At 48.4% G+C, this 14,790-nt stretch overlaps 1 protein-coding gene across 4 annotated transcripts in view; it reads left to right on the top strand.

Moving 5' to 3' along the window:
• Window positions 1–14,790, top strand: part of DOP1B (DOP1 leucine zipper like protein B) — a 96,851-nt gene that overhangs the window by 11,599 nt on the left and 70,462 nt on the right. For all 4 annotated transcript variants that reach the window (XR_008422416.1, XM_053903090.1, XM_053903089.1 and 1 more), the window contains exons 2-3: window positions 13,570–13,751; window positions 14,376–14,546. Coding sequence is in view for 3 of the 4 variants with exons in the window: in XM_053903090.1 (XP_053759065.1) it covers window positions 13,570–13,751; window positions 14,376–14,546 (353 nt within the window). In the remaining variant the exon portion in view is untranslated. The remainder of the gene's footprint in view (window positions 1–13,569; window positions 13,752–14,375; window positions 14,547–14,790) is intronic.

Here is a 14,790-nt window from a genome sequence, read left to right as displayed (position 1 = left end):
GCTATAGAGTGTGTCTGTCTCTGTCTACACCAACCAAACCCCTCTGCTCTTTCGGAATTTTTCTACCATTGCCAGGTCATTTTCCTCCAGATGGACTTCGGAGTCATTCGTAAAGTGAAAGGAGTCCTTGAGGGGTTGACTGGTATTAGGTAACAATTGTAGACTGTTTGGGGGAAGAGGTGACATCTTTACACAGTTGGCTCTCCCACGTGGAAATGCAGGCATTCTCTTCACTGATGAGAGAGTATTCACTTTTGTCTCTAAGAACTTAATCATTTTTCTTGCATAAGTCCTTCCTGTCTCCTAAATGTATTAGGTATTTTATACGTGTAGTTTTGCCGTATGACTGGGTTTATTTCCCACTCTATGTTTTAACTGGTTGTTGGTATGTAGGAAGTGATTAACTTGCAGAATTTGAAAACTGGCCATCTTAGTGAATTTATTTCTCACTTATTTTCAGCTAGTTGTTTTGAGTTCTTTAGCTAGACAAGCATACATATGATCAATCAATACTGAATTCGTGTTTTTTCCTATTTTGCTAGTAGCAGTTACTGGAACAATGTTAAATAATGATGACACCTGTGGTATATCAGTTACAGAAATGTCAGCTGCCGTAACAGAGCCGTCCAAAAATCCAGAGCCACCAGGAAGATGGAAGTTTCTTGCTCGTGTACTGGTTCAGCGTGGTGTTCCGGATGGGCAGCTCTCTTCCCCACGGTCGTTCTAGCGACCCCAGCCCAGTACCCTGCCATCTGTAACACATGGCTTGCAGAGTTGCTCTGTTCACTGCCATTCTGTTCCCTGGGAAGGGGGATCAGCATATAGGAGCATGCATAGACCTTAATGCCACACATTACTTCCACTCGTATCTTCAAGGGAGAAAATTACCCTCTGGCCGCGCAGCCAGGGCCCAGCCACAGCCTTACCACAGAAGCAGGGAGCGTGATTCGGGTGCACCTTGCAGTCCCCACGCCCACCTGGCGCACGTGGATTCTGATGGTGGTGCCTCCTGTTTCACTGGTATCTCAGCGCCGTAGGTCCATCAGATTGCTGTCTCCTCAGACATCACTTTATTCATTCTTTACTAACTTTAATGACTTCTCATCTTTATGTGGCCAGAAAGCATGGCATTTCATTACCTGATCAGTTTGTAAAGTGTTGAATTGCTCTTTTCAAAGCAGCACAGTTCTGCCTTACACCTTATTCATGTGCTTTTGGTGATGATTGTACTTAAACTAGTTCTCTCAGTGGCAGAGGTACGCCTTGGAAATCAATCTGCTGGAAGGTCCGCTAACTCAGATGTTGTGGAATGAAGGAAGGGGCACTGAGCTTGGAGGCAGAGCTCCCGGGGGCGCCTGGGTGGCTCAGTCGGCTGAACGCCTGACTCTTGATTTCAGCTCAGGTCATGATCTCACAGTTTGTGGGATCGGCCTCACATCAGGCTGTGTGCTGACGGCGTGGAGCCTGCTTGGGATTCTCTCCCCACCTCCCAATCTCTCTGCCCTCCCCCACTCACGTGCATACTTGAGCTCTCTCTTAAAATAAATGTTTAAAAAAGCAGAGCACCCTGGTTTATGTTCAAGCTCACCGCTGCTTAGACTGAGACACACGTGTTGGATGTCTCCCCAGCTGCTCACCCCCTGCCTCCTCGTCGGAAGAACCCAGCTATGTGTAGGCATCAGGTAACAATGGGCTGCAGCGTGGCAGCTCCCATCTCCCAGCCTCAGAGGTCAATGCTACTGGCCTACGACTTCTTCCTAGTAATTCCATTTCCCTGGGCAGGGATTGATTCAGACACGAGCATGTGACCTTCTCTGACCTATGAGGTGTGGCCAGCTGGCTTCTGGAAAGGGCTTCCTCTAATACGAAGAGACAGGAAAGGAACCAACCCTTGACGTTTTGTTCCTCTCTTTAATTGAGGGGGAATTTAGGGCTGATATGTGGCAGACATCTGAGGCCACAGTAGGAAAAGGCTGAGGATAAGTCAACTCACCGTGAGAAGCACACAAGCATGAAAAGGTTCAGGTGCTTTTAGGGTGTCACTAAGCCCTTTGCATTAGCCAAATACAGGAATATGCTCCCCGAGACCAGTTTCTTGGCCTTGGTGCTGGTGACCTTGCGTGATGGGGCAGGGAGTGCTGCCCTGGGCGTTATAGAATGTTCATCAGCATCCTGGCCTTTGTCCACATCCCACCCCCAAACCCCATTATAACAGCCAAAAATGCCTCCAGGCATGGTCACATGTCCCTAGGGCAAAATTGCCCCAGTTTGGGAATCACTGCTCTAGACTTTAGGTTGTGCTCTAGGTTGTGAGGTGATATGTTTCTTCATTGAGATTTGTATACTTGGATATCCTGTGCTTTACAGCCCAAAGCTTGGTAACTGAGTCCGCAACCTTGGACCATCCTTAACCCGTGGGAGCCTGTTTCCTCTGGGGGCAGAAGCAGGCACGCTTGTTTCTCAGCAGTAAAGGTGTTTATGTGTCCTTAAAAAGGCATGGAATGTCCCCTGCTGATCTGTGCCCTCGCCATCTGCACCGGCGTGGTTCTGGTTGGCATCAAGGCATTTTCAGAGAAACTGCAGAGGATTTTCTGTCTCCCCACCTGCACGGGTTTCACCCTCAGTGCAGAAGCCCCGTTGTGTTTCTGAGGAGGCAGTGTTCCTTGAGTGCCTGCTTTATGCCAGCCATGTGTTCAGCGTCTTGGTTCTGAGGGTCCCGGGCAGTTTTATAGCTGCTGGGGTTTGCAGAGTGGAGCCAGCTTTGGGCTTGAATGGATTTGGAAAGAGCCAGGCTTTCACACCTTGGTCACCGTCCTGTGTGCCTGGTTAGCAGCCTTTTCCCTCCCCCTCACCAAGAGCTACCTTGTTCTTCAGCTGTCCCTGCTTTTATGCAGCTGGCTTGTCTCGGGGACTGGGAAGCAGAGGAAGAGCAGAGAGGAGGAGACGCACAGGTCAGGTTCGGATCAGCTTGAACAGGCAGTGCAGCGTTGGGGCGGTGTGTTCTTCTTCTTCACCCCCGGCTTGTGACTCTGAATTACATTCCTTGCTGCACGCGCGGGTCACAGGAGCCCAGTGCGTTCCGGTGCCCGAGGCTTTTGTGGGCTGTCAGAGCCAGAGCGCTGGGAAGATGTGTCCCAAGCTCCACACAGCCCTGCTGAACCCATTTTGCTTCAACATTGAGGATCAGGAAGTGCTGCTCTGGAGCTCTCTAGAGAAACCTCTGCCCAGGAGGGGATAATATTCAGTCCCATTTGAGCGTGCCAGTTCTCTTCTTCTGGCTGTGACTTTGAAAGAATATGGAGTTCTATCAGTAGAACTTTTGGGACTGAAGCGTGTTTGGGATTTGTAATGAGAGTCTTTCTCTAAGATACTCTTGCTGCTTTTTTGGCTCTGACTTGAACAAGTTGGTTTCCACATAATAGGCTTTTGGTTTGTTGGTTAAATATATCATTTGTATGTGGATTAAAATACGTTTGAAAAGCAGAAAAGAACATATGTCCAGACATTGAGTCATTTAGTATCTTAACGATAGGCTTTTATTAGATCTTCTGGTTTATGGTTATAAATTCTTCAAGTATTTTGTGTTGTCTATATCATGTATGTTTCCGTGTTTAGTTCTGAAGGGCGTGTTTGCCCTTCTAATTCACTAATTCATTTCCTTTCGTGTGGTTCACTATCTAACTCTGCTGCCGTGACCTCCTCCCACCCTTTTCCATCACCCCTGAGCCTCTTGGCTCATAGCCCCCAAAATAGAATGATTCCCTTTTAGTGAGCCCCCCTTACATACTTGTCACTCATTGTTTTTTCAAACCTGTAATTCTCCGAAGTTGGTGTCATTCAACCCCTTTTACCGGTGAAGGCACCGAATGCAGGTCAGGCTTGCTTGAGACTTCTTAGTTCAGCATCCCGTGTTTCAGCTCAGCCAGCGCGGCCGCAGCACCCACACACGGGTGCCTGGGTGTAAGGGAGGGCTCAGGACCTGCACCACAGCCGGGAAAGAGTAAGATGTGTCTGGAAACCTGGAAAGCGTCACAGCTAGCCGTCTAAAGTTTCCATGTGGAAGACTGGGAAAATCGCCATTAGTGGTGAGAGGGAGTGGCTTCTATGATCTAGATGTTGTAATAAACTCAGAAGGGGAAAAATAAAGAGCAATACTGGAACACATGTGTCGCAGCTTGCCCTCTGTGAGGTAGCGATGCGTCTGTCACGTTGTGTTTTAAAAGGAGTTTCCCAACCCAGTGTGGAGATTCCCCAGTCCTCTCAAGCGAGAGCCCGGGGTGCACCCCGTGATCCTGTCGAATGCACTCCTTGTTAATCCCGATGCCCTGGGGAAGTGAGAACGGCATGAACATGGAACCTTTCAGCTCCTTTTGAGTCTGGCCTGCGTGCTCCGGGGAACTTGTGCCCAGCGGGGCAGCTGAGCAAGGCTGGTGCCCCGATGGGGCCCCAGGTCACCTGATTCCGAGCCCGTGCTCATCATCACGGGGCCCCTGCCCCTGCCTCTCCTTGTCATGAGTTAGACCAGCACAGCATTCCCTCCACAGCCCAGCCAGCTCCGGTTAAGCTCAGAAAAATGGATTCCCGAAACAGCCCCACAGAGGCTGGGGCCCAGGGCTTGTGGTATCATTAGGTAGTCAGCGGTGGCTCCGGCTGGGGTTGGCCTGCCATGTGCCCCCCCGCCCCTCACCCCCAGCCTGGCCCTGGACAGCCCGCTGCTCTGCCTTCGGGCCGCGCTTTGTAACGTCTCCCGCCTTTGTGTGTGCTCAGCCTTTGCTTGTGCTCCTGTGCAGGCAGCATGGTGTTTGCTCAGAAAGTATAAGTTAATATCAGCTATAGCAGTAAGGTGGAGCTGATTCAAAAGGGACAAAAATAAGCGTAAGGAATTTTAAAAGCAGAAACATATTCTTGTGCGTCTCTACCTCCTGTGGAAGGTTGAGTGAACCAGAGGCCGCGGCGCCCTGCCAGGGTCGTGGGGTGTGGGTGCTGTGACCCTGGTCGAGAGCGGACTGCTCACTCAGTTCACTGTGCTGTGGGCTGGTCCTGAGCGGTCAGCTGACATGTCCCGCGCAGGACAGTCATGTTGCAGCCCGTGACCTTTTTAAAGAAGGAAGCTCTTCTTTTACAGAGGGGTTGAGCCCGTGTCACTCCCCCAGTTAAACAAAAGCTGGCTTCATTGGTTATCTGTGAAATCTCAACATCCTGTAGTGGCTGTTAGGGGGCCTGTCTGTCCTCCTCCTGTCTCTAGCCCCCCCCCAGCTGGCGTGGTGGCTGAGGCACTGCCATGTCAGGTAAGGCGAGACGCTCTCCACCATCCCCACCTTCAGCACTTGGCCTACTTTAGTGTGGGGAGTCCTGGCCACTTTGTTATTACTCAGTGTCTGTTCTGTTTTCCTTCTGTCTGAAGGGCATCGCGGGTGTCCCTTGGCCAAGTATTTAACGAGTGTTCAAGCTCGTGCTACCTGGCCAGCCTTACTCACTGTTCGGCTTTGTTCTCATAGCATGAAATGAACATCCTTTTAGAGATGACCAACTTCCAGAAGGAAGACCTGCTGGTATTTTACCATTTGCTTGACGCGAGACCTGCTTTAAAATTGGCTTGCTTGAGTTTCTTTACAGATGGGCATCTGGCATTCTGAATTCCAAAGTCAGGGTGATCACCGTGCAAAATTAGGTTTGGGCAAGCTCTTCTAGGAACTTTTTTTTTCTTAATGTTTATTTTTGAGCAAGAGAGAGAGAGAGACAGAGAGAGCACGCGCACAAGCAGGGGAGGGGCAGAGAGAGGGAGACACAGAATCCGAAGCAAGCTCCAGGCTCTGAGCTGTCAGCACAGAGCCTGACGCGGGGCTCGAACTCACGAACTGTGAGATCATGACCTGAGCTGAAGTCAGACACTTAACCAACGGAGCCACCCAGGCACCCCGAAACTTTTTAAAAATCAAATATAACTCACTCCCTTACCCATATTGTTAAATGACCCTTTAAAATTTTCTTAATTGTGATAAAATACACTTCACATACAATTTGTCTTAAACCATGTTTAAGTGCATTAAGTTACTTTTTTGAGTTGGTGGTCTACCCTTTTGGAATTTTTAATCCCGTTTCTTACACGGAACGGTATCTAAATTGTGCTGGAAGTCCTGGAAGACGTCAGACTGTCAGATAGGCTGACAGTTTACTGTCAGAGTTTAACAAAGTGCGACACAGATGTTGTCTTGGGTGGGGCAAAGTGAGACACTTCCTGGTCTCTATTAATGAAGCTTGGATGTGGTTCAAACCTTTTTTTTTTTTTTTTCCAAACTTACATTTTGTAAGTTTTTTTTATTATTTTCAGGTCAACCTGCTGAGCCTACACATACAATGAAGTCCAAAATATTATAATTGTATCTTGATTATAGCTGAAGGAATGTTTTTAAAATAGTGTAGTTCTTGAGGAAAATAAGGAAGGAAGGTTTATTTCTGGTTTGATCCTAGCTTTTCCTTTCTGTTTAGCACTTTTCCAAGTGACTCTGAAAACGTGGCCATTTTTTCCTTCCAGATTCATGAGTTTCCCTGAGATGTTTCTTCTGTAGCTGAAGAACGTTTCTCATCTTTTTTTTTCCTTTTAGTAAACATCATTTTTATTCCGTGTTTACCATGCGCATTGTAGATGGAATATAAATACATATATTATATACTATATCTGTATACTTATCCGTATCTGTTTGTCAATGTATCTGTTAACTTGCTTGGGTTTTGGGTTTCCTAAAAAACACAACCCAAACAGTTTCCGAAACTTCCCTGGAAATACTCACTGGGCTTTGCCCGCCGGAGAAGCAAGCGTCTGCATAGAGGCTGGCAGGAAAGAGGCAGAGTCGCGCGGCCCTCCCTCGTCCACACCAGGGGTCCAGTCTTGGCAGCTCTTAAACAGCTGGGAACGGATGAAGGGGAAATCAGCAGTTTTCAAGCAGTGGAAGCTGGACTCAGTTCAAGGTGGCTAGTTTGCTATTGAAGGGTTGGAAACACTCAGGAGAGGCTGGACCCAAGTCCCTGGGTCCCTTCAGGGTTTATTAAAAGGAGTTCCTTTGTTCTCTGATAAGGAAAGAGTTTGTGGTTTGTCCAACATGCAAACATCGCTCGAGAGTTCATGGTTCTTGTAGCCCGGCCGCAGGAGCGGTTGGGTGAAACACAGCATTCATTTCTTTTTTCTTTTGGGGTGATAAAATCTACGTAATATAAAATTTGCCGTTTCAACTATGTGAGTGTACAGTTCAGGGGCATACAGCAGTCACCACCATCCGAACCTGAACCTGTTTCCATTAGACATAAACACTAGCTCCACTCACTTCCCCTCCCCCGACCCCTCCCATGCTGCTTTCTGTATCTGTGGATCTGACTGCGTTAGGTCCCTCACTTAAGGGGAGTCATAAAGGATTTGTCCTTTTGTGTCTGGTTTCTTTCACTGAGTGCAGTGCCTTCAGGGGCCCTCCATGTTGTAGCATGTCAGAATTTCTTTCCTTCCTTTTTTTTTTTTTTTTTTTTTAGTTTAACGTTTATTTATTTTGAGAGACAAAGACAGAGTGCCAGTCGGGGAGGGGCAGAGAGAGAGGAAGACACAGAGTCCAAAGCAGGCTCCAGGCTGTCAGCACAGAGTTTAATGCGGGGCTCGAACCCATGAACTGTGAGATCATGACCTGAGCCGAAGTTGGACACTTGCCCGGCTGAGCCACCCAGGTGCCCCACAATTTCCTTCCTTTTTAAGGCCAAGTAATATTCACTGTATGTGTAGACCACATTTGGTTTATCAGTTCATTGACATTTGGGTGTTTTTTGCCTTTTGGCTGTTGTGAACAGTGCTGTAGTGACCATGGGTGTGCAAATATCTGTTTGATATTTGCTCTCAGTTCTTTTGAACGTGTACCCAGCAGTGGGGTTACTGGATCATATGGTAGTTTGGTAAACAAGTCAAATGTTTAATCTTTTGAAGGGCCACCATGCACAATGCTGTGTGCACAGTGATTACACCATTTTACATGCCCATCGCCAGTGCGCAGCACTCCGTTTTGAAACCTCCTAGGCCAGGGCTATTCTAAATAGAACATTTACTTTTTCAAGAGCAGTGACAGCTCTGGGCATCTGGCTTGATCTCACTCTCAGAGAGGATGCGGCAGAATGCCTCCAGTTTCCAACTGAGAAGTGCTTTTCAGATCCTAAAAGTGGGCCAGCCACATGGGCCAAGCACTTCCGCATGTCCAGGGATGCCTAAGTGACAGCTTCCAGGTAGAGGAGCTCCTGAAAAAAGACACGGTGGCTCAAACACCACCGTGAGCTCTGAATCTTTAGCAGCCAAAGTGGCAGAGTGAATCATTGGATGACTCATTCTCATCTAAGATTGCCCTGAAAACATGGAGCCGTTCCCCTCATGGCCATGCATTAGCCCTCAACGAGAATAAAGGAAGAGTCTTAGAAAGGGAGTCTTCTAAAGGGACACCACACCTTTGTGACCACTGACCAGAAGCAACTGGCTCTTCCTTCACTGGTCCCCCTTCCCCCCACCGCCCCCAGCTTCTGCACACAGGGTAGGGTGATGGCGAGCAGATCACTGTTTCCTTAATGGCATCAAGAGTTAGGTTATGTTGCCCTTCAGGCATGTTTGCGAGATGCTGCTTAGTACTGCCCACGCAGAAGGTGTTTTTAGGGGCTTCTCGTGGCTCAGTCGGTTAAGCGTTCAGCTTCGGCTCAGGTCACGATCTCACAGTTGGTGAGTTTGAGCCCCGCATCCGGCTCTCTGCTCTCAGTGCAGAGCCTGCCTCAGATCCTCTGTCCCCCACTCTCTCTCTCTGTCCCTCCCCTGCTTGCACTCTCTCTCTCTCTCTCTCTCAAAAATAAACAATAAACATTTTAAAAAGTGTTTTTAAATAGGGCCCCCAACCTCCTTTCCTGCATGAAGTCCATCACTCTGGGGGAGGAGGTGCTCTGTCTAAGGGAATCCCTTATTTCAGAAAGTGCTTTAAATGCACTACAGACAAAGCGTTTCACTGGCAATTCTTTTTTTTTGTTTGTTTAAGTTTTTTTTTAATTTTATTTTTTATTTTTTAAAATTTACATCCAAATTAGTTAGCATATAGTGCAACAATGATTTCAGGAGTAGATTCCTTATTCACTGGTGATTCTAATCTCCAGTTTTAAGGCTTGCAAAATGTTTGTTTAGAAATTTTGCCTTAAATATTATTTAAGAAGTAATATTTTATTATCCCTTTTAATCTTCAGCATTGGTGTTTATCTTTGCCTCTGTCTTCCTAAAAGGAAGTTTCGTGTTCTCCCAACTCTACCTCCTCTGTGCAGATTTCCTTTTTCGCTTTAGTGTCTCTCGGGATTTTCATCATATTTTGGGTCTGCAGTGATCTTACCACCAAACATAAGAGCGGTTTGAGTTTTGCTTTTCTGATTTGATATATTTTTCACCCTTCCTCATCAGCACCCCTAACTAGTGTCCTTGTTTGCTTTTGTGACAATAAAGGGCATTATCTGTAAACAACTGGGTATCAGTCCATTCTTTTATTATTTTTTTTAGAGAAACTTTTTAAAATTTGTTTTTTAATGTTTATTCATTTTTGAGATGGGGGTGGAAGGAACAGAGAGAGAGAGAGAGAGAGAGAGAGAGAGAGGATCCGAAGCGGGCTCTTTACTGACAGCAGAGAGCCCCATCTGGGACTTGAACTCACGAACCGTGAGATTATGACCTGAGCCAAAGTCAGACACTTAATGACTGAGCCACCCAGGTCCCCCATCAGTCAATTCTTTAAAATTTTTTTTTAAAGTTTATTTATTAATTTTGAGAGAGAGAGAGAGAGAGACAGTGTGAGTGGGAGAGGGGCAGAGAGAGAGAGGGAGACGGAATCCCACACAGGCTACATGCTACCAGCGCAGAGCCCAACACAGGGTTCGAACTCAGGTCACTGACCTGAGCCAAAACTGAGTCAGATGCTTAACCAGCTGAGCCACCCAGATGCCCCTGCCCATCAGTCAGTTCTTTTAAAATGCAGTGTATCTTCTCTCCATCTCTAAGTCTTGTGCTTCCTTTTCAGTTTGTCCTTATTTTTTTTTTAATTTTTTTTTTTAATGTTTATTTATTTTTGGGAGAGACAGAGTGTGAGTGTGGGCGGGGCAGAGAGAGAAGGAGACACAGAATCCGAAGCAGGCTCCAGGCTCTGAGCTGTCAGCACAGAGCCCGCCTCAGGGCTTGAACTCACAAACCGTGAGATCGTGACCTGAGCCGAAGTCAGACGCCCAACCAACTGAGCCACCCAGGTGCCCCTTCAGTTTGTCCTTATAGTAAGAGGTCATGTGCTTCCTGGGTGCCAGACAGCGTGCTGTCCTGTTTACATGTGGTGTCTCACCTGATGCTTGCAACTTTGTGAAGCGCCATGATCTTCATTTTTATAGATGAAACTATAGCCAGAGAGGTTAAAGAATTTGCCCAATGAGCAAATAAATGGTGGGACTGGAATGCCAGGCTGTCAGCCCCACGCTCACATGTTAAACCGGTCTAACGATACTACAGTCTTGTTTGCTTAGCCTCAGCGTGGAAGCACCTGTTGAGTGGCAGGCTCTGTGGGAAGCGGGTTAGCACAGCCACTGTGACCGAGGCACTATTTCAGTCCCGTCACTGGTGATGGAAATCTGCAGGGTGGAATGTCCTGACTGTTCCACGGAGCAGGCTCGCAAGTTCTGTTTGGCCACATCCTGACTCCAGGTGAGGAACTTGGTTCATGATCCCTGGCTGGCCCTGGTCCGCTCCTGAACCTGTGCGCCTTGATCGAGCTTGACAGTCCGATGGGTGAAAAGGATGGTATTTCCTTGTAGTTCTAATTGGCGTTTTTCTTACCAGGAAGGAGGAACAGCTTCCCGGTTTTCTGCGTACGATCTGCTTATCTCCTTTATTCTTGCTGAATTTTCAGATCAAGCAGCATCCTATATTTCTAGGCACCTTTCCCTCAACAGCACAGAGCCCCTGTCTCAGGCATGCTGTGTTTGCATGGATTAACGTGGACGGCATACAATGAACAACCAGGTCCACCTTTGCTGGTTATAGCCTCCGTTCTTGGTTATATTCCTTTTCCTATATCTTTTTCAAATTACATGAAGTCACACATTCAAATGAAAAATAGCAAGCAGCCCCCTTCATTTGGAAAGAATGGTTGTGGTTCATCATCATTGCATTTATGTGGGAAGAGGTGTATCAGTCAGGATAAGGAGGGTTATGCCAGGGTAACAAACAATCCCTAATCTCTGTGAGTGTTACAGCATGGTTGAGTTCTGCCTCACTGGGCTGCAAGGGGTTTCTGCTCTGTAATTTCTCAGGGAGCCAGGCTGGGAAGGGCTTCAGCTCAACCCACATTTCCATGATCTTAGAGTCAAGAGAAGAGCACCCGACAAGCTTTGAGTTGGCTCGTAGAGCCTATGCCAATATGACACGTATCACTACTCATCTCTCTGGCCAGAGTAAGTCATGCTGCCACACCTAGGGTCACAAGGGCAGAGAAATGGGATTCTACATGCACAGCCCAAGGGAAGCAGATGCTGGTGAGTCCCGAATGACCACCATGGGAGGTGCATCACATCTTTTCCACCTCAGATAGAAGAAATCCTGAGGATACTGAGGCGAACGAGAGTAGGTAGTGACTTAAAAAACAAGTGCTTTATCCTGATAGAAATAATTGTTACAGGTGAAGACAGAGGCTCTCTCTCCTGCTCTTAAATCCATGGAGAAAGCCCACAGCCACGTTATTGTTAAGCCAGTCAAGTCTCAGACGTGGTTTTCCAAAAGCCGCGTCTTCAGGATTGGCCGGGAGTTGATGCTCGTTGAAGCCGGGTGCTGGTTACATTGCCGTTGCCCCTGCTTTTCTGTGTGTCTGAAAACGCCCATAATAAAATGCAGTTTCCTGTGCGTTTCCCACATTCATTTTCCCTCTGCCAAAACTCTCAGTTTGTTCTTATCCTTCGTCACAGCATGTGTTTCCAGTCACCTCAGGATTTGTTTTGACAGGAGACATTTAAAAAAAATTAATTTGTTGGCTTTCCCTTTGTTTTAAAATGTCAGACTTATATATATAATGTTTCAAGGTGTTTCTTGATGACTTCTAGTTGCATGAGCTTTTTTTTTTTATTTTTTTGAAACATAGGTTTATTGAATTCAAGAGTTCAGTTAGACTCCAGCCTTCCGATGAAAAATATTCTTTTCCTTCCTTTCCCTTTGCCTCCTGCATAACCTCAGTGTATGTTTAAGGTCATTTTCTTCGTTGATCAAAAGAACATGTGGTCCAGCGGCCAGCAGTTGTGACACAGAGTGCAGGTGGCATCACACGTCTTCTGACATTCTTCCAGAACACGCCGGCTTTGTTTCAGGTGCTATGCAGAGTGCCCAAGTGATTGTTACAGGTGAAGGAAGACCATAGACCCAGCCCTCAAGTCATTGCCCACCTGAGTCAGCCATGAAGCAGATGATCAGTAGAACAGGGTTGTAAATCCGTGACAGATATGCCCATGGAACCCAGAGTAGCCAGAACTAAGTACGGGGAAGGGGACGGAGGGCCCCTGCCAGGGAGAGCCATTCCGCCTCCGTGAGATGGGGTGCTAGGTCTCATGTGAGGGAGATTAGCAAAGTGGACAGGATGGAGCTTGGGCAGAGAGCCAGGCAGGAATCACAAATGGATCTGAAGTATTAAGAGTCACGGCAGGCAGGAGTCATGCTATGGAGGCCTTTGAGTGGCTTTTTGAGAAGCGTGGACTTCACCCTGTAGGCCTTCAGCAAATATTTGTGGACTGTTCCCTAATGACAGACACTTTGTCTCATAAGGTTGAGTCATGAGGACCCACCCAACCGCAGCACTCTGCCTGTGGTCACTTGAGGCCGGGCAGAACGGCCGCAGTCCGCTCACACTCCTGATTGTGGTTCTCAGGTACTGCGAATACGCAGGCAAGGCCCGGCTCAGGAGTGCCGTTGCCGCATCCCAACGGGGCTGGGTGTTTCTCCTGCGGGACGCAGGTCCCTCCCAGCAGGATCACCAGCTGGTGGAGATGCCAGGAGTCATGGCCGAGAGGTGTGCCCCCCCATTTCTTCTGGGGTGACCCCTTGCTCAGAGCCCCCGGCTGTGAAGCCAAGCTGGGAGAATGATGGGGATAACTCAGACCCCTTCTTCTCCCTGGACAGAGTCCAAGGGCTTCCTCAGTGCAAGAACGAGGGTCTTCTTAAGGACGGGGGTCACCTCCCCCAATATGGTCTGTGCTCCGCTGAGCCTCATGCGTGGACTGGAGCCCTCACCTGTACCTGGCTTCCTATGTGTGGCCAAGAGCCTGGTCTGATGGTGACAGAATCTTCCTTGCTATTGATTTTGATACCTGCCTCACCTCCAGCATTGCTGGGGGCTTCCCTGATACCCGTGCCCCCTGGCTCGTGGCCCCCCTGGTGTTCCCCACGATGACCCTCTGTCTTCCTTTTGAATCTGTTCTTGTCTTCCTGGCCTCGACAGATTTACTTTCCATTGTAAACATTGCTCCCTTTTTCCTCCTGTTTTTCCTCTTGTTTTCCAGGCTCTTCAGAGTAACCTGAGGTATTCCTTATTGCCAAGACGGCTCCTCATCAGCAAGAGATTAGCCCAGTGCCTCCATCCTGCTTTGCCCAGTGGTGTGCACCTAAAAGCCCTAGAAACCTATGAGATTATCTTCAAAATTGTGGGGACCAAATGGCTGGCCAAGGATTTGTTCCTGTACAGGTAGAGTAGCTTCCCTACCGTATTACTTTTTTGTTACCTGAGTAATCATATTTCAGTTCACGAGATTAGAAAAGGACAAGCAACATGGGGGAGTGGTAGGCAACAGTTCATCCTAAAGACGTCAGCAGGAGACGGCCAGGGCTCACCTTCTGGAGGCATCCTCCCCAGCCTCCCCATAAGTGTGTCCTAAGTGGACGTGTAACGTGCATCCTGCCTAGACGTCCGCTCTTTGCCCAACAGCACGTTGTGACCATCCCATGCCAGGCAAGCGTCTCCGTCCCTAGTGTAAATGGCTAGCTGGCTGCTTTTGAAAATCCCCTTTGGGGGCACCTGGGTGGCTCGGTCCGTTGAGTGTCCGACTTCGGCTCAGGTCATGATCTCACAGTTCGTGGGTTCGAGCCCCACATCAGGCTCGCTGCTGTCAGGCTGTCAGCGCAAAGCCCACTTCAGATCCTCTGTCCCCTTCTCTCTGCCCCTCCCTCACTTGTGCTCCGCCCAAAATAAATATTTTTTTAAAAACGTAATAAAAAAATTAAAATCCCCTTTGGCTGGGTGATTGTGCCAAACTTCTGATTCGGTGTCTCATTTATCCCCCACCCCGATCTCCCTTTCTCTTTCCCAAAGCTATGGGTTGTTTCCTCTTCTGGCGAACGCAGCCATGTCGGTGAGGCCCGTGCTGCTTGGCCTGTATGAGAAATACTTTCTCCCGCTGCAGAAGCTTCTCCTGCCCAGTCTCCAGGCCTTCATTGTGGGCCTGCTGCCCGGCCTGGAGGAGGGCTCGGAGATCTACGACAGGTGGGTCTCATCCAGTGCTGACGGTGGCGGGACTGCTGGTGGGGGGGTGGTGCTGGTGCACCGGGGGAGGGGGTGCAGGGGGACCTGCTGGTGCACAGCGGGGGGACGTTGGGGGGCCTGCTGTGTAAGAAGCAGGGAAGAAGGAGCAGCAGGGAAAGGTGCGGAAGTCGGGGTGATGCTTTCCATTGCCATGGTGGTCCCTGCTTGACCGGATGCTGTGTTCTCCTGGGAACTGCCTTCAGTT

Source organism: Panthera pardus, unplaced genomic scaffold, assembly GCF_024362965.1.
Source record: "Panthera pardus isolate Hobbes unplaced genomic scaffold, ASM2436296v1 HiC_scaffold_16, whole genome shotgun sequence".
NCBI classification, from domain to species: domain Eukaryota; kingdom Metazoa; phylum Chordata; class Mammalia; order Carnivora; family Felidae; genus Panthera; species Panthera pardus.
Note: the sequence above shows the minus strand (reverse complement) of the source record. Positions and strands in the feature narration are given on the sequence as shown.